The sequence below is a fragment of the Mobula hypostoma genome, chromosome 1 (genome assembly GCF_963921235.1).
Source record: "Mobula hypostoma chromosome 1, sMobHyp1.1, whole genome shotgun sequence".
NCBI classification, from domain to species: Eukaryota; Metazoa; Chordata; class Chondrichthyes; order Myliobatiformes; family Myliobatidae; genus Mobula; species Mobula hypostoma.
Genome location: NC_086097.1, coordinates 162,339,949 through 162,367,420, shown reverse-complemented (window position 1 = coordinate 162,367,420; position 27,472 = coordinate 162,339,949). Strand labels below are relative to the sequence as shown.

The window sequence follows — 27,472 nt, the reverse complement described above, 5'->3', positions numbered from 1 at the left end:
GTGAGGGAGATTCAAACAAGAGGACATGAGTTGAGAGTTAAAGGGCAAAAGTTTAGGAGTAACATGAGGGGGAACTTCTTTACTCAGAGAGTGGTAGCTGTGTGGAACGAGCTTCCAGCAGAAGTGGTTGAGGAGGTTCGATGTTGTCATTTTAAGTTAAATTGGATAGATATATGGACAGGAAAGGAATAGAGGGTTATGGGCTGAGTGCAGGTCAGTGGGACTAGGTGAGAGGAGGAGTTCGGCATGGATTAGAAGGGCCAAGATGGCCTGTTCCCGTGCTGTAATTGTTATATGGTTATATGTTTAAAATGGCAAATCTTTGATAAACTGAATAGTTAAAAAAAATTGTCACTGTTTACTGAATTTTACTCCATCTTTCTAATGTTGAACATAACATTCTGCATCAAAATGAATGGACACTCAATTTACTTTCAATTCAATTTGCAATCTAAATGGTGCTGTCAGAGGGATAGATCAGATGAGACAGTCCTGCCTGTAAGGTCTTCAATTACATTTGTGAACCAGCTTCCAGCAATATTGTCAAAGTACACATTACTGGGATGTTAACTAAAGCAGCGCCAAACATGACAAAGAAAACTAAGATGGAAATAGAAGGTTTAAGGGCAAGCTGAAATACTATCTGTAAAGACAGTACAAATTTTAGATTAGTAAAATTTGTAATTATTGCATTTATCACACTTAATGTATAAACTACCACATTATATTTTATTATGAAGGTTGACTTAAAGCTGTGCATGAAATAACTAAAACAACAGGAATTCTGCAGATGCTGGAAATTCAAGCAACACACATCAAAGTTGCTGGTGAACGCAGCAGGCTAAGCAGCATCTATAGGAAGAGGCGCAGTCGATAACTAACTTACCTCAAGGGGAAGATAAGTGTGTTTTTGTTCCTGTCCAACTTGTAGACATGGTAAATGAGGATAGCGTAGATTTAGTTTGTGCTTATCCTTGAAATATTGTGCTACTGTGCATTCAACAGTCTGCCCATTCTCCTGTTGAAGTGGGAATCTACAGAAATTTAAAAAAAACCAGAAAATAAGACTTACCAATACCACAAAACCAATTTAAAAAAAATAAATATACTTTAGGAAACATGATAATTAACAAATAAACAGAATTCCTATTTAAAGTGACCTTTTAATTAGAAAAGGTTATAAGAATAACATGCCAGAAAGTTCTCAAATGTCAAAACGTCATTGTTCTGTTACCACAACTAGGAATTAGCTGCGATCAGCTTTAGTTTTACACTGTATTGGAAATGAGTCCAGTCACAGTCCTACAACTGCTTGAATTTACAATTTCTTAGAGATTAATACATAACTTCACTGTACTTACAGTCAAATAGTTAATTTCACTTAAACATATCCACATTGGCTAATTCAATCCCAAGAATGACTTGCGCTTGAAGATTGAAAAAAAATTCAATGCAACAATCCATTTATGTTAAGTGTCTTACGTTTGATGGCTTGCAGGCCTTCTAGTAACATTGCACACTCGATACTTTCTCTTCATTTGTCCACAATGAGTTATTTCCACCTTAAGTCCTAAACAGAATTAAATCAAGAGTTTTTCAGATGGTAGACTAAATACTAATATAGCGCTCAGAGATATTAAGTACCACACAAGAGTGCATTCAGTTTATTGCACTAATGCCAGCTTCTTGGCATCAGTATTTAACAATTAGAATTCTGCACTCTATCCCTGTAGGGCTGAAGTGTTATTCAAATTTCCTTTTTAAAGTTCTAACTGAAAGTGTTTTGACAATATTCAAGCAAAGCAGACCATAACTCGCCATCTATAAAGCATTTCCTGTCATCTCAGTGAATCTACAACTTTAGTCAGTGCAAAATGCTGCTATTTACCCCCATTGAAACTGGTCATTGTTTTGAAGAATCCGATCAAATATTCTCTCCAACCTTATCTCCTCCAAGGACAACAATCTCAGCTTCTCCATCCTTTCCCTTACACTCCCTCATTCTCTGTACCTCTGCTCAGTCTTTAACAATTCATGAAACTGGCACCAAGAATGCAAGATTCAAGCTGTAATCCAATCAGCATTTCAAAGTTTAGCTTTAATTTGTTGATGTGTTCACTAATATAGATATGCTGTTGCAATCGCCTCTGATCTGGGCCGACATTTACGTGCCGGGTGGCACCTAAGTAATTAACTTATTTATTTCGGCTTCTTTCTTAAAGATGTGTTGAGTGCGTCCTGGCTACCGCTGCATTCTCCGCAGCAATGTATCGGTCTGCAGCCCAGAGGTTGGAGTGGTGGGACTCGAGGGTGTCATCTCATCGTCGTCTGTTTCCATCAGGGCAGGCAGGTCATCTTCTTCTATGTCTGCCTGCCTCGATGTCGAAGATCGAGATTCGTCGTCTGCTGTGGCTGATTGGAAGGCTTGAAAAAAGACAGTATGCTTGACTGCTTAGCCTCACACAGTTTTCTATCATACAGTTCTTTGTAAGCACTCAAACCATCTTGCAAATATGCCCTAAACCTACGTACCCCTCCAAAATTAAAGTCATACTTTTTTGCAATCATTGCAGCAAAAATCTCTTGCAGTTGTTTTACATTCAGATCCTGGACGACTCCACTTTCAATCCGTTCACTACTGCATTCGGTTTCCATTGTTATCCTTTCCTCTTCCAATTGCATCAGCTCTTCATCTATCAGTTCTTGGTCACGGGATGCCAAAACCTCTTCAACATCATCTTCATCAACTTCTACGAGCCAAACTCACTTTGTCCTCTGTTCACCATGATCGAAACGCTTAATTATGTCTACTTTTACGCTAAGTGTAACACCCTTATGAGCTCTTTTAGGCTTTTCCGATATCTTAGAACTCATCTTGCTAACGACTGCTCACAGGCACGTGTTTAAGCAATGCCGGCTGGAATGCAGTTCCGGGAGAGAAGCATGGCTGCTCAGGGTGCGCGCTGCCTTTTTTCGTAACAGTGAAAACATCTTCTGTTAGCGAAACAGGTAACTAACGTAGGTCTTTCATAACAGCGAGGTTTCGTAAAGCGAACGTTCGAAAAGCGGGGGACACCTGTATACTACTAAAACTCTCAAGCTCTGTCTGTTTGTGACCTCCAATTAGCGCAAATGGCACAGTACAACGGCACTTTTGTTGGCTAAATCGAATTAAAATGCGCTAACTTACAGAATGCAGGCAAAGTTCAGGGTTACATATTCGTATAAAATTGCTCACTAGCAAAAATCAACAGGCTCCCTTTTAACTCGAGAGCCAATCTGCCATCATGGAATTCGGGACGCGACAGCCCAACACATGCGCACGGCCAGCCTCAGCAGCAACACCTACCGGAGCAAAAGGGCAGGGCAGCTCTATTTCCAGGGGTCACTTTCTGCTAATCACCATCAGCATGTGCAGGATTGGGACAGATCTAACTGTCACCCATCAATAAGAGATAATTAAATCTTATTGTAATGATGTACTTCAAGACACCCATAAAACCCTTTGCTGCAGTCAAAGGACAGCAGTGACTATATCACATTCATTTAGGAGAGCACCAACCACATCATCAAGAATAATCAGCATCCTTTGGTGTTACTGCTTTGTATCTTCTATCTAGCATTAGGGTAAAAGAAAATGGTCAGCCTAATTATGCTGCGTGGAAAGGGAAGGGGGACATTATGGTCAAGAGATGACACCAAACGTCGTCAGGAGGTGGCAAGGAGAGGGAGAGAACAAGAATCGGATGAGGCCAGGGCAACACGACTCCAGGATCAAAGAGTCAGGACAAAAAAAGATGAGAGAAGAGGAGGAAGAGTGGCATGCACGTCTCCAGGTTCAGAGACAAACAACAAACAGCAGAAGAGATGAAGAGATGGGGGATGAAAGGACTGCACGTCTCCAGAATGACAACGAGAGGCACAAGGGTGGCAGATAAACCAGAAATGATGCCATCAAAAGTGTCCATCGTTAAATGAGGAGGAGCTATATTTGCTTTGCTACGCGTCGTTCTTCTTTAATAAACTGAGGTTTTCTACTTCAGTTTCCAAAGCAAAGTGATACCAATATCATTCAGGAAAATTTAATGTTCATTCTGGTCACATCAGACTCCACTACCCTTCTCTCAACGGGTGCCCCAACAGCACACCCCATTATCTAGTAGCAACTATTTATGATATGATTATGAAAATATAGCCAGGTGTATCTGATAAAATTAAGAATGAATGGGAAAGGGAACTTCAACTTCTCTTACCTATAGAGAAGTGGGAGAAAATTTTCCAATTCGTTAACTTTTCCTCCATATGTGCTAAACATGCGTTGATACAATTTAAGGTGGCGCATAGGGCCCATATGTCTAAAGATAAACTAGCTCGTTTTTACTCTCATATAAGTCCTGTCTGTGATAGATGTCATTCTGAAGTAGACTCATATGTTCTGGTCTTGCTCTCATTTGGAAAAATATTGGAATGACATTTTTGATACTATTTCAACAGATCTGTGTATTGATTTAAAACCTCATCCTATTACCACAATTTTTGGTTTACCAATGATGGAAATAACTATTTATCCTCCTCAGCTCGTCGGATGATTGCATTTGTTACTTTAATGGCTAGAAGATCCATTTTTATTGAATTGGAAAGAGATTAATCCTCCTACTACATTTCAATCGTTTTCCAAAACTATATCTTGTTTAAATTTAGAAAAATATCAGAAGTGTCACTTTTCATCCTTCAGTTAAATTTGAAGAGACTTGGTGGCCATTTATTCAACACTTTCATATGATGTAACTTAACCTTTTCTGAATCCTTTTTATTAATCTTAAATATATGGACAGAGAAGTGGAGTTAATGACATTAATGATTGTATCCGATGTAATATAATAGCACAGCTTTGTTTAGTTCTTTTTTACTAATTTGGGTTTTTTTTTTCTTGACATTTTTTCACTTCTTTTTATCATGTTTAATTACATTAAGAGTTTGGGAGGCTTGGTATACTTGTGTTATCTGCAGTTTATATTAGCATATGCTAATTACCAATAATGCAATCCCAATCTCTTTGTACTAATTATGTTTATGAATTTGAAAATTAATAAAGAGATTGAAAAAGAAAAGAAAGACACTTTAAGTGACTCTGCTTCCACCACTCTCTCCAGCAATGTATTTCACATACTCACCAGTGTCTAGGGGTAAGACTGAACAATGGGAAGGTGCACAAGTTAACTACCTCTACTCAAGATTTAACAGATACAAAACAGAAAGACCATAAGCCTATGCTATACTATTCTGGCAAATCTGGCTGGAAAAAAGTATTCTTAAACGAACGATAAAAATCTGCCAAGTTCTCCAAATTAGAGATCAATCAGTAACGGTGCAGTTTTCAATCTTCAATTGTAAAGTAAAAACAGTCTTTTTTTTAACAAATTTGATTTGGAGCTTGGGCTGTTCTGCTATAAAGTAGCACTTAATATTCAACTATAGGTGGCCCCCGTTTTCCGAACGTTCACTTTACGGCACCTCGCTGTTACAAAAGACCTACATTAGTTACCTGTTTTCGCTAACAGAAGGCGTTTTCACTGTTACGAAAAAAGACAGCGTGCGCCCGAACAGCCAAGCTCCTCCCCCGGAACTGCATTCTAGCCGCCACTGCTAAAGCAAGTGCTTTATCTCGATTTATTTTGAGCAAGGTGAGTTCTAAGGTATCGGAAAAGCCTAAGGGTGTAAGGGTGTTACACTTAGTGTAAAACTAGACATAATTAAGCGTTTCGATCGTGGTGAAAGAAGTAAGGACATTGTCCGTGCGTTGAACTTGGCTGCATCCACCATTCGCACTATTTATACGCAGAGAGAAAGAATTTTGAAAGCTGCCGATGTTACCGTTGGTTCTGCTCGTAGCAAAGTGGTCTCTCTTAGTCGGCATCTAATAATGGATAAAATGGAAAGTCTATTGCTTGAGTGGATTGATGGGTGTTAAGTTTTCTTATACTTAAGGAGAAATCAGTCAGTCTTTTTAATAAGCTGAAACAGAAAGCACTGGATGATGGTGATGAAAGTGTTGCGAAAGTGGCATTTAAAAGTAGTCATGGGTGGTTTGATCGGTTTCTGAGGCGAGCGCAGCTTCATAGTTTAACGTTTACCGGAGAGAGTGCTTCAGTTGATACTCAAGCTGCCGAAAAATTTCCAGCAGAATTCGTATAAGTGTTGTAACTGTGACGAAACTGCAATTTACTGGAGTCTTCCAGATTCCGATAAGTGAAACTACACTGTACATACTTTATATAGGCTATGTATTTTTGTGTGTTATTTGGTATGATTTGGCAGCTTCATAGCTTAAAGGTTACTGGAGAGAGTGTTTCTACCGAGAGCGCTTCCACTGAGAGTGCTGCCGTGAGATTTCCGCTACGCTAGACAGTGCTGCAGAAAAGTATTTCTATTTTATATAGGCTGTGTATTTATCATATCATTCCTGCATTTACTATATGTTACTGTTATTTTAGGTTTTATGTGTTATTTGGCATGATTTTGTAGGTTATTTTTTTGGGTCTGGGAACACTCACAAATTTTTCCCATATTAATAAATGGTAATTGCTTATTCACTTTACGATATTCCGGCTTACGAACTGTTTGATAGGAACGCTCTACCTTCAGATAGTGGGGGAAACCTGTACATTTATCCTGAGAACCAAGTGTGTAATGTGGGACTAGACAAACATTGGTTAAGGATAGCAAATTCTTTTCTTTAAAGAACATTATTGAACAGCATCAAGTTTATAAGATAATCCTACAGTTCTTATAATCATTCAAGTACATATTCATAAGTTAGTGAATTTTGTGCATTTAGTTGAACAGTTTTCCATGCTGACATTTGGGCTTTAACTTCTGTGATTGCTCAAAGCTGGATTACATAATTATATCCTTAAATTAAGACACTAACTCAAATTTACATCTAATTTTCTGCCATAAATTTTAACAGTATAAAAAATTTAAAGTGTGTTAAACTGTAATTCCTTATTTAGCTTTTACAATACCTTTTATTTCCTTGGTAAATTTTACTCTCTGGGAGTCGGTTAATGGCTTCTGCTGTTCTTCAATATTTTTAAAATCCAAAACTTCACACATGAATTCAATCACAGGCTGTGCCTTGTAAAATGCTGTAGCAGACACTAAAATCAAAGAAAAAATTCTTAAGTTTTAGTAATATTCATTCTCGTGCTTAATTTAAATATTTATGCTTAAGTTAACAAGCTATTAAACAGGAAGAAATTAAATGGAAACATGAGACTGCAGATGCTAGAGACTGGAGCAACAACCAACGTACTGCAGAAACTCAACAGTCATGCAGTATCTGTGGGAAAACTTTCAACATTTTGGATTGAAACCCTGTACCAGGATTAAGAGAGGAGAGGCAAGATGGCCATCACAAAGGGAAGGGAGTGATAAGAAAGGGGAAAGAGTGAAGTGCAAGGGAGGGGTGGATGGGGAGAAATGAGGAGACCAGAGAGTCAAAGGGAGTATTCCTGTGGAAGGTGAAAAGAGATGGGGAAGAGAACATGTGATTAGCAGTCGGATCTCTTTATAGCTGACTAAAATGACAAAAGATGCTATGTTGATTAATGAAGGCTCTTATGAGGAAACACAAGGATAAGGGGAACCTCTGTTCTGTCATATCTCAATAAGTTTTTTTCTTCACAAGAAAAACTGGATGTTTAAAATGCATAAAAAGTCTAGTGACTGAATGTATTTCATACATTGACAAATAGTTTGTAAGAATGAATTTCAACAGCTGGAAACTATGATTAGAAACCAGAAAAATGAATGCCAAACCAGGAAAGCCAGAAGAGGGTTAACAAACTATAAGTAATCAATATTCAATATAGCAAAAGTTCAACAAATCTGCAGATACAGAAAGGTTAGTCTGTACCAGTTCTAACAGGAGTATGACTATCCTTCCAATAATAGGTAGTTGATAGAAACTGTTTTCATGCATCTAGAACCAAGATTTCGTCAAGATATATTCAGCACTTTGGGTCAGTGGTTTAATTGTTAATTAAGTTTGGTTTAGACCAATAAAATCACATAGTTGTGATCTGGGATGCCCCAATGTTCATATAATAGTTGAAGAAAATAGGCAGTATATTAAGCAACGTAAAAAAAAGGATGGGGGACATGAATGGAAGAGTTTTAATACATTATTAAAGTTTAACATTGAGTTTTAGACTTATGGAAATAGTTTGGAGAATTTGTAACGGAAAGCAAAGACATGCCAGATGACTTAAACCTGTACTTTGTATCAGCCTTCAATATTAAGGATAGCGTTAATATCCTAGAAGTAATATCCTGTCACAAGGGTAGAAATGGCTGTTTGATAGTCTAGAGTTTAGACGCTTCAAAAGAGACAAAGGGAGGTAAAAGAGTTGGGGGAATGGTATGCCTAATCACGGATACTACCAAGCTGCAAAAAGAGAAGATATTGTGGAGGAAACATCTACTGAGTCAGTGTGGGGTGGACATCAGAAACAGGAAGGAAGCTATCACTCTACTGAAATTATTCTATAGATCCCCAATAGCACCAGAGACATTGAGGAGCAGATCAAGGGACAGATTTCGGATGCACAAAACTAAGAGGGTTGGTGTCATGGATGACTTCAACTTCCTTAACATTGATTGGCACCTCCTTTGTGCAAAAGATTTAGATGGAGTAGAATTTGTTAGGCGTGTCCAGGAAGGATTCCTGACACAATATCTGGACAGGATGATTAGGAGAAGCCACTCTGGATCTAGTACTAAGCAATGAACCTGGTCAGATCTCTTGCTGGGTGTTTATTTCAGAGACAGTGACAACAACTGTCTGAACTTTACCACAACTTTGGACAGGGATCGAAACAGGTGATATGGAAAAGTATTAATTGGAAAGGGCGAATTATGATGCTATTACGCAGGAACTTGACAGTGTAAATTGGCAACAAATGTACTCAAAGAAATGCACAATGGAAATATGGAGATTGTTGAGGGAGCACTTATATGGGGTTCTGGATAGGTTTGTCCCAGTGAGGCAGAAAGAGGATTGTAGGGTGAATAAACCATGGTTGACAAGTGATGCAGAACATCTAGACAGGAGGGAGGATAAACAAACAGTGATCCACACTCGATAGATTCCTCGAAGCTCCCATGCACGTTGATAGGGTGGTCAGGAAGGCATATGAACTGTTGGCCTTCTTTGTCAGGGTACTGAGTTCAAGAGCTGTGAGGTAATGTTGCAGCTCTATAAAACTTGGTGTGCTTAGTTCTGATCACCCCATTATAGGAAGGATGTGGAAGCTTTAAAGAGGATGCAGAGGAGACTTAACAGGATGTTGACTGGATTAGGGAGTATGCCTTATGAGGGAAGTTTGAGAGAGCCAATGCTTCTCTCTTGGGAGCAAAAGTTGACTTGATAGAGATGCGTAGGCTGGTAAGAGGCATTGATGGAGTGGACAGCCAATGCCTCCCCCGTGGGCTAATACGAGAGAGGAGGAAATGGTTGATAGGAAATGGCTGATACAAAAGACCATAATTATAAAGTGATTGAAACACACACACCACACACAGACACAGATCACTCTGCCAGGGCTGGTGGTAGAGACACATACATTAGGGACATTTAAGAGACTCTTAGATAGGAACTTGGATGAACAAAATATGGATGGTTATGCGAGAGGGAAGCATTAGATTGATCTTGGGGTAGAGGTTGGCACAACATTGAGGGCCAAAGGGCCTGTACTGTTCCATGTTCTAAACTGCTGTAAACTGAAAACCAAACAGGAAACTTAAGAGAAAGTAATCATCGGGGATACGCTACTGAGCAAATTGTTGGTGCAACAAGCTGACAAGTCTCCAGATCCTAACGGGCATCATCCTATGATCTTAAAAATAGTGACTGTTATTGATGCCTTGTTCTAATTTTACAAAATTGTCTAAATAAGGAAAAGTTACATCAGATTGAGAAATAATAAATTCACTCCATCTATTCAAACACAAGAGATGGAAAGGAGGAAGCTACAAGCCTGTTAGCTTAACAACCATCATTACAGTAGCTAACAGCAAAATTCAAAGCATAGCAAACTTGTTTTTTTTTGTAACTCGAATTGTTTGACCATTTCATTGAAGTTCATTTAAGGAACATGTGTGAATAAAGGATAACTAGTGGATGTACCTTATGCAGATTTCCTCACAGGATTTGAAAAGCTACCTTATCATAAGTTACTGTGGAAAATAAAAGTGCAATGGTGCAGGAGATTTCAGTGTTGGTATAAGATTCCAGTCTTGATAAGTGGAAATTATAAATCAAAATGGTTTACCACAAGAATTGGTGTTAGTGTGCTTTAACCTTTTACAATTTACATAAGTGACAAGGGTGGAGGCTCTGAAGGTAAAGCTGCTAAACTGTGATGACACAAAATAAAACTGAAAAGTAAGTTGTGAAGAGGATGTTGAGAGATTACAAAATAGGTCACTTTAGTTCTGGAGTATTCTATGCATAATCAGTCTTGCTATTTGAGGAAGGATGTTAATTCTTTGAAAACAGTTTATAAGTTTATTACATTGGTCTGAAACTGGCAGTTTTTCTTGCAAGAAAAATCGTGTGGGCTCGGCTGCATCCCCTGCAATTCAGAAAATGACCACACGAGCATTTTGTGAGTGGAGTTAAGAAACTGAAAGAGTATGAAGATTCTAATGAAAGTTATATACAGTAGCCAGGATGTAGGGTACAAATTACAATGACAGGTAGAAAAGCTGTGATAAAGTGGGCAATGAAACAATGATCATGAGGGATTTCATTATGCAGGTAGACAGGGAAAAATCAGGTCGGTGCTGGACCACAAGAGTCACTTGTAGAATGCCTGCAAGATTGCTTTTTAGAACAGCTTAGGGAGGAGTCCACTAGGGAAAAGGCAATTCTGGACTGGGTGTTGTGTAATGAACCAGATTTGATTAAGGAGCTTAAAGTATGGGAAGCAACTATCATAATATGATTAGAAATCACCCTGCAGTACAAGAGGGAGAAGCTAAAGTCAGATGTATCAGTATTACAGTGGAGTAGAAGGAATTACAAAGACATGAAAGAAGAGCTGGTCAAAGTTGATTGGAAGGGGACACTAGCAGGGCTGTTAACAGAACTGCATTGGCTGGGGCTTCTGAGAGCAATTCAGAAGGCACAGGGTAGATATATCTCAAAGTAGCAGTATTCTAAACCCTCTCTCACTGCTCCCTGTGATCTCTGCTGCTCTCCAACACTTCAACCATGTGCTTACCCAGACCCGCCACTACAGCCATGTATCACCTTGTTTCTCTCTCCTCTCCCCCACCTTTAGAATCTACTCATTTTTTTTCTCCAGTCCTGCCAAAGGGTCTCTGTCCAAAATATTAGCTGTACTTTTTTTCCATAGATACTGCCTGGCCTACTGAGTTTCTCCAGCATTTTGTGTGTGTTGTACAGGTCCACAATCCCTTATCCGAAATCCTTGGGGCCAGTTGCATTTCAGAATTTTTTTGGATTTCAGAACCTACCCACCCCCCCCCGACACCAAAAAACATGTATGCTCAAGACCCTTATTTAACCTGTCTCAGTGCGGTTGACTTTAGGACCCGGCGGCACACCAAACCTACGCAAATCCTCCCATGTACTTTAAATCATTCTGGATTACTTATAATACCTAATACAATGTAAGTGCTATGTAAATAATTGTTATACTGTATTGTTTAGGGAATAATGACAAGAATAAATTTTATTTACAACAAAAATATTCAATAAAACATAAAAATATACAGCTTCAAACGAACCAAATCAAACACATGGTAAATGACTTATTGGAATAAATACAGAATGCCACTGTCACTATAAAACTTCAGTAACTTGTCTTTCTGTTTACTTAAATCATATACAGTGGTAGTTCCGACACTATTTTCCTTCAGTAAGACGCAGCACAGACACACCACGATCAAGCTTCTGCAATAACTCCACTTTCTGCGTTATTGATAGAGAAGATTCCTTCTCTTTTTCTCATTGTTACCCATAGGGGTATCTGCAGCTTTCACAGTGAAATTAAACACAAAGTCAACAGTGAACACAAAATATCAGCGAACAGCAAATGCATGTGTAACCAGTACGAACGATGAGCCACAACTGACATCTGGCGGCCTCTGCTAGTGCTGCCACGTCACACCTGAGTGACGTCAGCTGTTAGCGAAAAAAAACTTTGGTTTTCGGAGCTTTTTAGATTTCAGAATTTCGGATAAAGGAATGTGCACCTGTAGTATTCTAAGGGCAAGATGACACAACCATGGCAAGGAAAGTCAAAAACAGCAAAAACAAAAGAGAGGACATACAATCTAGCAAAAATTAGCATGAAGATAGAGTATTGGGAAGCTTTTAGACACCAACAGAAGGAAACTAAAAAAAAAGCAATAAAGAGAAAAAAGATGAAATATGAAGGCAAGTTCACCAGTATGTACAAGAAGATACCAAAAGGTTCCCCCCCCCCCCAAGATATATAAAGAGTTAAAAAGGAGGCAACAGTGGATATCGGATCACTGGAAAATGATGCCAAAAACGTAGTAATGGGGGGGGAGGGGGGGAGGAGAGAGACAAATAATAATTTTACATCAGTTTTCACTGTGAAAGATAACAGCAGTGTGCCAGAAATTCAAGACTGTCATGGGGCAGGACTGTAGTTGCTATTACAGGTTGAGTACCCGTTATTCAAAATTCAAAAATCCAAAAACTTCCAAAATCTGATTTTTTTTAAAGCACTGACATGACGTCACAAATGGCAAATTCCACAAGATGTTGGGAGGGTTCCTCAGCAACGCACAGGTCTCTGTGCACCAGCCAGCTCAAAGAAGTGCCCTCACATATCTAATGAACAGAGGTTAATAAAAAATAGATAAAACATTGTATAAAGCAAATAATGAAGATCTCAATCAGGTATCATCAGCCTTGGAATGAACATATGCCACTTAACTGTATGCTGATCAAGAAACAAGCAAAGATTTATGACGGCAAACTAAAAATTGAAGGTAATTGTGAATATTCAGCCAGGTTGGTTGCAGAAATTTAAGAAAGGGCATGGCATTAAATTTTTAAAGCATCTGCTGGTCACAAAATCTAGCACCAGAACAAGTCTAAGATGCTGATTGTTTTTATAACTTATATAACGACATTAAGTTTTTTAAAGCATCACTGACAAAATCTAACACCAGAATAAGTCTACAACGCAGATTTTTATACTTTGCATAAACACAAAGTAGGAAAAAAAAACAAATACAGTGTACTATAACCTTTTAATCAAACCACAGCATCGCAGGTGGTGACTGACAGCCTGGTGTTTACTGCTGTTGAACAGTTGATTCAGGTATTCGCCTGATGCTGCTGTGCTGCTTCTGTTACCCTGTACACATTGCGTCTTCGTTATATTAATGGTATTTAATAATTTTTACTGTTAAGTACATATATGTAAGGAAGAAGTCCAAGACAAAAACTGCATAGAAGTAGCACATAAATTTAGAGCCACAAATTATGGCAATCCCAAACTATCTCGTTATACATGGCAAAATCCCAAAAAATTTAAAATCCAAAACACTTCTGGCCCTAAGCATTTTGGATAAGGGTACTCAACCTGTACTAAGAAGAAGGTGCTTGGGAAGCTGAAAGGTCTGAAGGTAGATAAGTCATCTGGACCAGATGAATACACCTCAGGGTTCTAAAAGGCAGTTGAACAGATTGCGGAGGCATTAGTAATGATCTTTCACAAATTAGTAAATTCTGGAAAGGTTTTGGAGGACTGGAAAATCACAAATGACACTCCATTCTTCAAGAAGGCAGGCGGCAAAAGTTAGGAATTTATAGGCCAGTTAGCGTGAATTCAGTCATTGGGAAAATGCTGGAGTCTATTAGTAAAGATGAAGTTTCAATGTACTTGGAAACACATGATAAAATAGGCTGAATTCAGCATGGTTTCTTGTCAGGCAAGGGGAAACCTTACCCGACAAATCTGTTGGAATATTTTGAGAAATATCAGATAGGATAGACAAAGGAGAGTCAGTAGATGTTGCTAATTGGATTTTAAGATAAAAGCCTATGGTATTACAGGAAAGATTGATAAAAGATTGGCTGAATGGCAGGAGGCAAAGAGTGGGGATTAATAGGGGCTTTTTCTGGTTGGCTGCCCATGAGTAATTGTATTCCACAGGGGTCGATTTTGGGACAGTTTCTTTTTACATTATATGTCAATAATTTGAATGACAGAATTGACGGCTTTGTGGCCAAGTTTATGGACAACACGTAGATAGGTGGAGGGGCAGGCAGTGCTGAGGAAGCAGGGAGTCTGCATAAGGACAGAAAAATTAGAATGGGTAAAGAAGTGGCAGATGGAATACTGTGCAGGGAAGTATATGGTAGAAGGAATAAAGGTGTATACTATTTTCTAAATGGAGAGAAAATTCAGAAATCTGAGGTGCAAAGGGATATGGGATTGCTTGTGCAGGATTCCCTAAAGGTTAAACATGCATGTTGAGTGGTTGGTAAGGAAAGCAAATATAATGTTAGCATTCATTTCAAGGCGACTAAAATACGAAAGCAACGATATAACGCTGAGGCTTTATAAGGCACTGGTCAGACAGCACATGGAGTATTGTGAACAACTTTGGGCCACTACCTGAAAAAAAGGTGTACCAGCATTGGAGAGGGTACAGAGGAGGTTCATGAGAAATACCCCGGGAATGAAAGGGTTAACACATGAGGAGCATTTTATGGCTCTGGGCCTGCACTCACTGAAGTTCAGAGCAATGGTGGGGGCGGGGGGAAAGAGAGAAATCTCAGTGAAACCTATCAAATATTGAAAGGCCTGGTAGAATGGATGTGGAGACGATGTTTCCTATAGTGAGTGAATCCAGGACCAGAAGGCACAGCCTCAGAATAGAAGAATGTTCTTTCAGAATAGAGATTTAATATATTGTACAGTTTCCCTTCGTTATCTTACCGATAAAATGGGAAAAAAACTTTACCTGCCACTGTGGAGGCTCAAGGCCTAAGTGTACACAAGTTTCTTTTTAAGGGAAGAAACAAGCAAATTGAAACAGGCTTCTTATCTCATTTTACAGAAAATTATCGAGTTAATGTGCCTCAAAGTTTTTTTGATAAGTCTTATCATTATTTTTCTTACTCCCGCCTCATCCCACCACAAACTGTAATCCATAATTTTTTCCCACATATCATGCAAAGCCCTTGAATTGAAAACGAAAAGGTAGACACTTTAAAACTGAATACATTGGAACAAAAAAGAATAAATTAGTGCAAGATGCTAACCTCTGAAACCTACCATCAATATTAAGCATCATTTTCCATAATGACGGCCTGACTGACTGATGAAATCCAAACCAGACTTCCCTGCCCCCACCTAGTGGATTGGAGCATCCCTCTGATGGTGTGAAGAATGAACGGCCTACTGGAGTGTACCTGTTAAAAACAAATGCTTTAACTGGATAGAATGTAATCATTGTGCAACTACATAGTTAACTTATAAAGATATTTTTGCAGCACCTTTTTCAAAATAAGTGGTGCATTCTCACAATCTCTCAAATACTGATGAGAAGTTAATGTAAGAAATACACATTTTCCTTTTCATTAGTTTCAAAGGAGCAAAAAATTGCAGCACTGTACAATAACAATATTAATTCTAGAATACTCAAGTAGGATGGAGGAGGCAGACACGAGGAAATCTGCAGATGCTGGAAATTCAAGCAACACACACAAAAAATGCTGGTGAACGCAGCAGGCCAGGCAGCATCTATAGGAAGAAGTACAGTCGACGTTTCGATGTTTATCCTTGTAAGCGGAACATGCCCTTACACTTCCTCCCTCACCACCATTCAGGGCCCCAGACAGTCCTTCCAGGTGAGGCGACATTTCACCTGTGAGTCGGCTGGTGTGACATATTGCGTCCGGTGCTCCCAGTGCAGCCTTCTATATATTGGCGAGACCCAACGCAGGCTGGGAGACCGTTTCGCTGAACAGTGGCCACACATTTTAATTCCACATCCCATTCCCATTTTGATATGTCTATCCACGGCCTCCTCTACTGTATAGATGAAACCACACTCAGGTTGGAGGAACAACACCTTATATTCCGTCTGAGACATAATGCAAATTATGTGTTGATAAACTGAAGACTTCAGACTTTAGAGATGTGCAACAGAATAAGCCACTCGTATATTTAATGTTGTGCCAATTATCATGCCTCAGGAAATAAAGAGTCTGATTACATTTGCTTTTAAAGTGACCAAGTGCATGACAAAGTACAAAAAGCTTCCTCCCATATTTCCTTTCTAATTAATCTGTGGTGTAATCTCACTCTTCGAAAAGAAATTAAAAATTTTCTTTTTAATTTGAAAATTTAGCATTATGTGAGAATGCAGCAAGGATCAGGAAACTTCAAAGGCAGTTCATTTCAATATACTGTTTTTACATCAGTTATTTCCTTTAACATTCAGAAATGCCAGCAAAACATCAGCTAAATTCCCATTTTTGTTACTGGATATTTTTTCCTCACCTCATGGACGGCAGATGTCTCATCACTACATCTAGTGCTTGAATAGATTCAAAAGGAATTGCTGGGAGTCGACCTGAAAGTGCATCATGCAAGGCTTGGAGGCTGACACATGCCACCCACTTTATCACCACCTTAAAAATTCTATCCTTTCCTTCACCTGGTAAAGTCACTTCTAGCTCCACCTGTTTAAAAGGAAAACAAAACATTAAAAAGGGAACAGTAAGTCAACAAACGATAACCAGATCTTTTGGATAAACAAGAATACTTAAAGCATTAGTCATTGTAACCAACGCACATATTGAGATTACATCTACATGGAAATTTCATAAACTGGAGTAAACAGAAAATACAAGCAAACATATGAAATGGTTTTATTCATAAAACAGTAAGTAATAATGAACAATTTATTAACCAGTTAGAGAAAGGTGTAACATGTAACGAACAGCACACGTTCAACATATCCCAAGGGAGTACTAGAACTTATATCCAACTAAAATTCTCTCTGCCTGACATTATCTCACAATTTTGTAATCATGGAAAGTATTCTTTCAAAGCTTCCTTAGCTATATCCTCTTCAGACATGCCAGTGACCTCTTATACCTGTACCATTGCTGTCACTGTCCTATCTTAAGTTGAATGCTACTGAAACTTGCAGTATCTTTGTTAGCTCTAAATTTGGCATTGCAATGCACACCTGCCAGCCTTGCTGACTTGCACTTTCCATGAACCAACAGTTACTTCTGCTACCTACATCATTACTCAGAGCCATTTAACTGCTGCATGTGGGCTTGCCAGCCAACACTGGCATTCACATGGGTTATGTTTCAAATTTAATTTTTCCTCTCCAAATCTGTACTCCTCCAATTCGATTTGGCTGAATGCACCATGGATTCTCATTGATAGACAAACCTTCAGCTGCTTTTTGGCATATTTTATGCATCTTAGGATCAAATTTAGCTTTTAAGCTCCTATGAAACACCGTGGAACATTTTACTAGATCAGGTGTTAAATGCAAGTTGTTGGTATGGCTAACATTTGTGGTCTCAGCTACATCAAATCAAAATCTGTGCACAGTAATGCACTGATTTAATGGTAGCAATTCAGTGTTAATTATTTCATGAAACCTGGAAAAAACCACACTTGTATATTTGCTGCAGTCTGAATATGATTTTGTTTCTGCTACATTAAAAATATGAAAGCTATTGAGTATACTAGCCAATTTTATGTAGCAAACACCTCGAAAAACAATTGTTATGCAATTGTCCAGTACTATCCAAGTCTACATAGAAGCCATCAACTCTTCATTGAGATTGCCTGACAAGTGTCAATGAAGGAGTAGCCAAAACATCTTCAACTTCTCAATAACAAAAATGCAAACTTTATAATGAGTGAATTCTCCTAAATTATTCACGTTAGCCAAACACCAAAATACAAACTCTGCCATTTAGCTTATAGTACAGTGTTTACTGAAAGGGGTGGCAGCTACCTTGAAATGAAAGCCAGAATATTTTATTTAATGCAGCTGGTTTGCTGAGATCCATGGTCAGGACTTTTTTTTTCCAGAAAACTGTGGGTTAAGGAAACGAAAATTCTCTGGAAAAAATACAAACCAACAAGTTCAGTCAACCCAATTGTTGCAAATACATTACCCAGATAAAATTATGCACATCTTTTATTCATAAATAGTGCCTTTGTTAGCTCTCGAGTTCCACAGTAAATTTCGGCTCTGTTTCATGCTGAGTACTTCAAACATACAAGCCCATATCTGGTTATTTATACATATTTGAATCTAAGGCTTTAAAAAAAAAACGAAAGCCTTACACAGTTTGTTTTTATATAATTACATTCAAAATTCAAGCATCACTTTTGAAAGAAATTTTCCCTCTGATGTACATTACCTCAAGATGTTCACAAATCTTACTTGCTTTCTGGCTCTCACTTCCCAGCTACACAGACCATGTTTATAAGGGCATCACTATGGAATGCTTATATGCTACATTTTTCAAACCTCATGGGCCAAACTTTGGCAAATGGAATTGTTTGGATGGTGCATCTTCAGTCCAACCAGCCTGATTCCATGCTGTATAGCTGTGATAAAAGCAGCACTTAACCTGACTTCATAAACAAGCATTTAGTGGAAGTTGGTAACTTTACTCACCCTGTCTCTCCCTATTGGAAGAGGCATAGCAGTGTAGAGATTCTTTCTTCCGTCGAACACTGGTTTTCTATCACCAAAGATCTGATTTTTAAAATGTTGAACCATGTGTTCCACAATTTCCCTATAAATAAAAATGTTCCAAAATTATTTCACAATTCAACTTCTTAAATAAATTCTTAATGCAAGGATAAACTTTTCAATTTGTACCCTCACACTGCTATGAAATGGCTCCTAAAAAAGAGAATTATTAAACATAGCATCAAATAACCTGCCGGAAGATTTTAGGTGAAGGGGTAACTGCTGATGTTCCAGTCAAAACTTTGCATCAGGACTGACGAGTTTATCAATAATTATGTTCCTCTGTATCAACTTTTGAACATTGATCACAGCTGATTTGAAGCAGCTTGTACTTAATTGTTTTTAAGGATGTAAGTATCACTGACAAAGTGCTGGTGAGCCCCTCTTGAACAACAGCCATCCTCTGTCCCATACATTCTTGCCATCTGGTTCTCTGCAATTTATAACTAACTCCTTTCTCTATCTCAGTTATGACAAACTGTCTTCAACCTGAAACATATAATCAATCACATATTCCACTGGGCCTCCCAACTGTCCAAACATTCTGTTTTTGTTTCAGATTCTCACTATTTGCAATTTTTTGTCAAACTTAGTTTGTTTGGACTTAGATAACATCAAGCTTCCAGTATTTTGAGGCTACACTCACCTAGCCAAATTAAAAATATAACATCAGATTCCTGACTTGCAACAGGATACCGTGGGAGAGTTCTATGGAGTGGGAGGCAAGTCACTTGTTGCAGTATACCCGACCTCTGAACTGATCTTTAGCCAGAGCATTTAGGCAGCTTGCCCAATTAAGTTTCTAGTCAGTGACTTTTAAAATATAACAAGGGAACAATCAACAGTGATACCATTAAAGATCAAGGAGACAATTGTTCATCAATTTTGTTTGAAATGGCCTATTGCTGTTACTCAAAGTGACAAAAATGCTACATGTCATTTATTATCCCAAGCTTGAAAACTGTTATGTGAAAGCACAAAATGCTTCATTTGCAAAGGACACACATAATTAAATCCCAAGCAATCGCTTTCCATTTCTGATCTTGTAAAGAAAAAGTTCTTGCTTGAAGCAGTTGAAATTGATAGATTGATAAAAAAAAAATTCCTTCATTGCTTCCTGGGGTGGAGATGACTGACCACCAACAATTACGATCACTTTTGTGTATGACTCTAACCACTGGAGTGTTTTCACTTTGAACCCCATTGATTTCAGCTTTCCCAGGGATCCTTGAACATATGGAATCACAAGAGACTGCAAATGCTACAATCCAGAGCAAAAAACAAACTGCTGAAGGAGGCAATGGGATAATTGATATTTTAGGTCAAAACACTACCTCAGGACTGAGTGTGTACAGAGGAATGGCCAGGATAAACTGAAGGGGAAGGATGAGGCAGGAACTGGCAACCAATATGTGGAATCAGGTGAGTAGTGGGATGATGGGCAAATAGAGCTAGGTAGGAGGGGAGGGGGAGGCAGTGCAGATAAAAACTGAGGCTAGAAGGTGATAAGTGAAGACAACAAAGGGCCACAGATTCTGGAATCTGATTTGTAAAATAAGTGATATAGAGCCAGATAAGGGAGGGATAATGGGCAGATGGAATCAGCAGGGGACAAAAGGAAGAGGAAGCTGGGTTGATCAAAATGAGGAGAAAAGGAACACGGGATGTGGGTTACCTGAAAATGAAAAACTTAATGCTTAGCGCTTCTTACCAAAAATATTTCCTAACTGGTTTCCAATGTCCAAAACCCACACATATAACCCACTGCGTCTTCGGTTCCCTCTCCCAATGGGTCCTTTACCCCCATAATGCCTTCGTATTTGATTTCATATACTGCCTTCCTTTTTTTTTAAAACAGATTCCATAATCTGCATCCCTTTGTTGTCTCCATTTATCATCTTCTTGCCTGACACTACCTCCGCTCTCCTATTACCTGGCTCCATCTGCCCACTATCCCTTTCTTCACCTGGTTTCACCTTTATACTGGCTATTCATTTCTCCTGCCATCCTACCATCCCAACCGAAATGGACTTCAGTCCTATCACACTCCAGGTTAAACAGCACAGACAGATTACTGACTTCCTCCTTCAGGTCACACATGCTAATGAAAGTAATCAATTTTCATTCCAATTGACTCACCATATTCTGACACAGAATGAGAACAACCTGCCAATCAAACCAGTACACAAATTTACTTCAAGCCACAGAGACAGACTTCATAAATAATTTGCCTAAGTTTCTCTACTCATTTTCTGCAAAAATTATTCGAATAAGTTCTTGTTATTGCTCTGCTTCCTCCCCTCTAGAAAAGGACTATTTTCTGTTTAATTGATATCTATACAATCAACCGTCTGCCAGAGTCCTCTTCCTTCCAAATTATTGGCTAACAAAGAGTCGACAATGTTTTGTAAACATGTTAAAATTTAATTGGCATATGATACAAATTTATTTCACATTACCTGTTTACTCTTCTTGGGCATTTGTCAGGCTTTATATCTATATCATAATGATAGATTTCAATTTTTGGAATGTCCACCTCAAAGAAGTTGGCCTGAAGCTTGATTGGTCGACCCATACTGCCAAAATCAGGTCTTGCAGGAGGTTTGAAGGTTGTCAGTGTCTGTACTGGTGGTGTTGAGGAAGATGGATCTAGATGAGAAATTGAATTGCACAACTTAAAAAGAGCTACCATATATTAATCAAAATTAACAATTTCTACCTTTTACACCAACACACATAAAACTTGGAATTTTTACTGAACCAATCTCATTTGTATTTACCAAAGACATGGATGTGGAGGATAACAAGTTCAGGGAGGGGTACAATAATAGCTTGGGGCATGTAAGCATTAAGTTTTAGAAGTCTTGCAAGAGACACTGTTGGATAAATCCTCCAGGACTGAATGAGATTTAACTAAGTGAATGTTGTTGGAAACGAGGGAGGTTGCAAGGGCTCTAACGTGGTCTTTGAATCTTCAATTCCCACAGGTGAGAAAGCATTTCATAGACACAAAATACTCTGCAGATGCTGGGGTCAAAACAACACTCACAACATGCTGGAGGAACTCAGCAGGTCCGGCAGCATCCGTAAAACGATCAGTCAACGTTTCGGGCCAGAACCCTTCGTCAGGACTGAACAGGGAAGGGGCAGAGGCCCTATAAAGAAGGTGGGGGGAGGGTGGGAAGGAGAAGGCTGGTAGGTTCCAGGTGAAAAACCAGTAAGGGAAAAGATAAAGGGATGGGGGAAGGGAGGCAGGGAGGGGATAGGCAGGAAAGGTGAAGAAGGAATAGGGGAAAGCACAATGGGTAGTAGAAGGAGGTGAAACCATGAGGGAGGTAGTAAGCAGCTGGGGGAGGGGGCAGAGTGAAACTGGAATAGGGGAAGGGAGAGGGAGGGAATTACCGGAAGTTGGAGAATTCAATGTTCATACCAAGGGGCTGGAGACTACTCAGATGGTATATGAGGTGTTGCTCCTCCAACCAGAGTTTAGCCTCATCATGGCAGTAGAGGAGGTCATGTATGGACATATCGGAATGGGAATGTGAAGCAGAGTTGAAGTGGGTGGCAACCAGGAGATCCTGTCTGTTGTGGCAGATGGAGCGGAGGTGCTCGATGAAGCGGTCCCCCAATCTGCGTCGGGAAAGAGGGCATTTGAGATGCCCTGGAACGGAAAGCCTCATCCTGGGAGCAGATGCAGCAGAGACAGAGGAACTGGGAATTTTTGCATGTGGAAGAGGTACAGTCAAGGTAGTTATGAGTCAGTGGGCTTATAGAAGATGTCAGTGGACAGTCTGTCTCCAGAGATGGAGACCGAGAGATCGAGAAAGGGGAGCGAAGTGTCCAAGAAGGACCAAGTGAGTTTGAGGGCTAGGTGGAAGTTAGAAGCAAAGTCGTTGAAATTGACGAGTTCAGCATGGGTGCAGGAAGCAGCACCAATATAGTTGTCAATGTAGCAAAGGAAAAGTTGGGGAGCAGTACCAGTATAAGTTTGGAGCATAGACCGTTGCACATAACCAATGAAGAGGCAGGCTTAGCTGGGGCCCATGTGAGTGCCCATAGCTACACCCTTGGTCTCAAGAAAGTGGGAAGAGCCAAAAGAGAAGTCATTAAGTGTGAGTACCAGTTCCGCCAACCAGAGAAGGGCGGTGGTGGTAGGGAACTGGTGAGGTCTATTGTCCAGAAATTAGCAGAGGGCTTTGAGACCTTCTTGATGGGGAATGGAAGTGTATAAGGATTGGACATCCATTATAAAAATGAAGCAGTCGGGACTGGGGAACTGTAAGTTATTGAAGAGGTGGAGGGCATGGGATGTATCCCAGATGTAAGTGGGGACGGACTGAACCATGGGTGACAAAATGGAGTCCAGGTAGGCAGATACAAGTTGGGTGGGGCAGGAGCAGGCAGAAACTATGGGTCTACTGGAACAGTCAGGCTTGTGGATCTTGGGGAGGAGGTAAAACCGAGCAGTGTGGGGTGTGGGAATTATGAGTTTTGTAGCTGAGGATGAACTCCTTCTACTACCCATTGTGCTTTCCCCTATTCCTTCTTCACCTTTCCTGCTTATCCCCTCCCTGCTTCCCCTCCCCCACCCCTTGATCTCTCCCCTTACTGGTTTTTCACCTGGCACCTAGTAGCCTTCTCCTTCCCACCCTCCCCCCCGACCTTCTTTATAGGGCCCCTGCCCCCTCCCTCTTCAGTCCTGATGAAGGGTCTTGGCCCAAATTGTTGACTGTTCGTTTCCACGGATGCTGCCTGATCTGCTGAGCTCCTCCAACGTTTTGTGCGTGTTGCTTTGACCCGAGTAGCTGCAGAGTATTTTGTGTTTGCGGTGATAGGTAAATTATACTCTGGATCCAGCACATTATCCTCCGCAGCTTCCGCCACCTTCAACAAGATCCCGCCACCTTCAACAAGATCCCACCACTAAGCACATCTTTCCCTCTCTACCCTGCTTCGCTTTCCATAGGGATTGTTCCCTCCGCAACTCCCCGGTCCACACGTCCCTCCCCATGGATCTCCCACCCAGCACTTATCCCTGCAAGCATAAGTACTACACCTGTCCCTACACATCCTCTCTCACCACCATTCAGGGCCCCAAACAGTCCTTCCAGGCAAGGAAACACTTCACTTTTGAGTCTGTTGGGGTCATCTATTGCATCTGGTGCTCCCGGTGTGGCCTCCTCTACATCAGTGAGACCCAACGCAGATTGGGGGACCGCTTCGTCAAGCGCCTCTACTCCGTCCGCCACAACAGACAGGATCTCCCTGTTGCCACCCACTTCAACTCTGCTTCATGTTCCCATTCCGATATGTCCATACATGACCTCCTCTACTGCCATGATGAGGCTAAACTCTGGTTGGAGGAGCAACACCTCATATACCATCTGAGTAGTCTCCAGCCCCTTGGTATGAACATTGAATTCTCCAACTTCCGGTAATTCCCTCCCTCTCCCTTCCCCTATTCCAGTTTCACTCTGCCCCCTCCCCCAGCTGCTTACTACCTCCCTCATGGTTCCGCCTCCTTCTACTACCCATTGTGCTTTCCCTTATTCCTTCTTCACATTTCCTGCCTATCCCCTCCCTGCCTCCCTTCCCCCATCCCTTTATCTTTCCCCTTACTGGTTTTTCACCTGGAACCTACCAGCCTTCTCCTTCCCACCCTCCGCCCACCTTCTTTATAGGGCCTCTGCCACTTCCCTCTTCAGTCCTGACGAAGGGTTCCACAGATGCTGCCCGACCTGCTGAGCTCCTCCAGCGTGTTGTGAGTAAGGCATTTCATAGGCTGGTCCAGAAGATCAAAGCAAAAAAAAGGTCTTGGGTGGCAACATTTCTGAAGATCTATCCTGAGACAAGTATGTTGAAGCAATTATGAAAAAGACATGCCTGTTGCTATATTTCATTAGGAGCTTAAGAATATTTGGTATGTCACCAGAGATTCCAGCAAATTGCCACAGGTTTACTATGGAAAGCTTTCTAACTGGTTGCATCACTGTCTGGCATAGAGGGATCAATACACACCTCTCCCACCCACCTTCCCCATCACCTAGTGTCAGCTATCCCCTGCAGTTGTATTCCTTCCCCCCCCCCCCACCTACCACCCCACCAGCCTCCGGGTCCAAAGTATAATTCTCCGTAACTTCTGCCACCTCCAACGGGATCCCACCACCAAGCACATCTTTCCCCCCCTTTTGCTTTCCGCAGGGATCGCTCCCTATGCGACTCCCTTGTCCATTCGTCCCCTCTATCCCTTCCCACCGATCTCCCTCCCAGCACTTATCCTCACCACCATTCAGGGCCCCAAACAGTCCTTCCAGGTGAGGCGACACTTCACCTGGAAGTCGGCTGGGGTGATATACTGTGTCCGGTGCTCCCGATGCGGCCTTCTACATATTGGCGAGACCCGACGCAGACTGGGAGACCGTTTCGCTGAACACCTACGCTCTGTCCACCAGAGAAAGCCAGATCTCCCAGTGGCCACGCATTTTAATTCCATGTCCCATTCCCATTCTGATATGTCTATCCACGGCCTCCTCTACTGTAAAGATGAAGTCACACTCAGGTTGGAGGAACAACACCTTGTATTCTGTCTGGGTAACCTCCAACCTGATGGCATGAACAGTGACTTCTCTAACTTCCACTAATGCCCCACCTCCCCCTCGTACCCCATCCCTCATTTATTATTTTCTCTCTCTCTCTCTCTTTTCTCCTTCTGTCCCTCTCACTATAATTTCTTGCCCATCCTCTGGGCTCCCCGCCCCCTTTCTTTCTCCCTAGGGCTTCCGTCTCCAGCCTCGTATCCCTTTTGCCAATCAACTTTCCAGCTGTTAGCTCCATCCCTCCCTCTCCTGTCTTCTCCTATCATTTCGGATCTCCCCCCTCAAATCTCTTACTATATTTTCTTTCAGTTAGTCCTAACGAAGGGTCTCAGCACAAAATGACGACTGTACCTCTTCCTATAGATCCTGCCTGGCCTGCTGCGTTCACCAGCATTTTTTATAAATTAATCTGCCTCTCTCACCCTTTCATGAAGGGTGTTGCAAATTTTAACACACCATGAGAAAAATGTTCTCACCTCCTCACTAGTCATTTTGCTTTTCAGCTTAAATCTGCATTTTCTACTTATAGAGACTCTTTCCATTTGTAACTATTTCTTCTTTACATAAACTGTAACTAAAACTTAGAATGTGCTTTAAATAAATGTCATACTTGTTTTTTTCCTCAGTTAAAATGTCCTCTTGAAAAGTAACACTTACCAACTATTAAAAATCATGTAAACAGCTCTGCTATGAGCAAGCATATGCAACAAGCATTGCACACTGCCTCAATTATCTCTATTAACAGCACTCTTCAATTGTCCTTATCTAATTTTAAAGACCTGTTAATCCTGCCAGTGTCTTGCCTTATACACAATGATAAATGACTGTCTGATCTAAGAAACTACACACTCATGCTGTGTAAACACTTTAACCACAATTTGTTTATAAAATTACTTCAAATATATTGTTGGTATTCTCTTGTTTTATCTAATTAAACCACGTACTATGGTCTTTTTATTTCCCTACTCGAAAGGCAGCCTATCCCCACAATTCCATCCAGGGAATTCCTCAAAGGCCACCTACGGATAGTCAACCTCTCCTTTCAAGTGGTTGGTTATGTTCAGCACATTTGATTGTTTGTTTATTTATAGATACAGTATGGCCTAGGCCCTTCTGGTCCTTCAAGCCATGCCACCAGCAACCCACCAATTTAACCCAAGCCTAGTAATGGGACAATTTACAATGACCAATTAACCTACTAGCAGGTACATCTTTGGACAATGGGAGGAAACCAAAGCACCTGGAGGAAATCCAAGAGTTCACAGGGAGGATGCACAAACTCCTTATAGAGGACATCAGCATTGAACTCAGAACTCCAATGCCCCAAGCTGTAACAGAGTCACAATAACCATTACGATAAGATATTGAAGCAGAATTAGGCTATTTGGCCCATCGAGCCTGCTCCACCAATTCATCATGGCTGATCCGTCTCCCTCTCAGCCCAATCTCCTGCCTTCTCACTGCAATCCTTTGTGTCCTGACTAATGAAGAACCTACCAACCTCTGCCTTAAATATATGCATTGACTTCGCCTCCGCAGCCCCCAGTGGCAACAAATTGCGCAGATTCACCACTCTACGGCGAAAAAAATTCCTCATCGCCTTGATAAATGGATATCCCTCTATCCTGAGGCTGTACTCTCTGGTCCGAGACTCCCTCACCACAGGAAACATTCCCTCCACATCCACTTTATCGAGACCTTTCAATATTTGATAGATTTCAATGAGACCCCCCCCCCCCCGAAATTAATCTGAATTCCATTGAGTAGAAGCCCAGAGTCATCAACTGATCCTCATATAACCCTTTATTCCTGGAATCATTCTCGCAAAGCTCCTTTGAACCCTCTCCAATGTCAATACATCCTTTCTAAAAAAAAGGGCCATAAACTACTCACATGTGTTGGCACATGGCCAAGTGGTTAAGGTGTCAGTCTAGTGATCTGAAAGTTGCTAGTTCAAGCCTCAGCTGAGGCAGCGTGTTGTGTCCTTGAGCAAGGCACTTAACCACACAATGCTCTGCGACGACACTGATGCCAAGCTGTATCGGCCCTAGTGCCCT

The 27,472-nt window shown here is 40.6% G+C and overlaps 1 protein-coding gene across 2 annotated transcripts in view; it reads right to left on the bottom strand.

The window, feature by feature from the left end:
- Positions 1-27,472, bottom strand: part of LOC134351824 (protein argonaute-2) — a 91,683-nt gene that overhangs the window by 50,799 nt on the left and 13,412 nt on the right. The window contains exons 2-8 of one of the 2 annotated variants that reach the window (XM_063058566.1): positions 21,279-21,468; positions 18,742-18,862; positions 16,584-16,765; positions 15,354-15,490; positions 7,026-7,160; positions 1,483-1,570; positions 887-1,034 (exon numbers count right to left, since the gene is read on the bottom strand). In XM_063058566.1, coding sequence (XP_062914636.1) covers positions 887-1,034; positions 1,483-1,570; positions 7,026-7,160; positions 15,354-15,490; positions 16,584-16,765; positions 18,742-18,862; positions 21,279-21,468 — 1,001 coding nt within the window. Of the gene's footprint in view, positions 1-886; positions 1,035-1,482; positions 1,571-7,025; positions 7,161-15,353; positions 15,491-16,583; positions 16,766-18,069; positions 18,150-18,741; positions 18,863-21,278; positions 21,469-27,472 lie in introns of those variants that run through there. The other variant, XM_063058576.1, reaches the window with a different exon arrangement.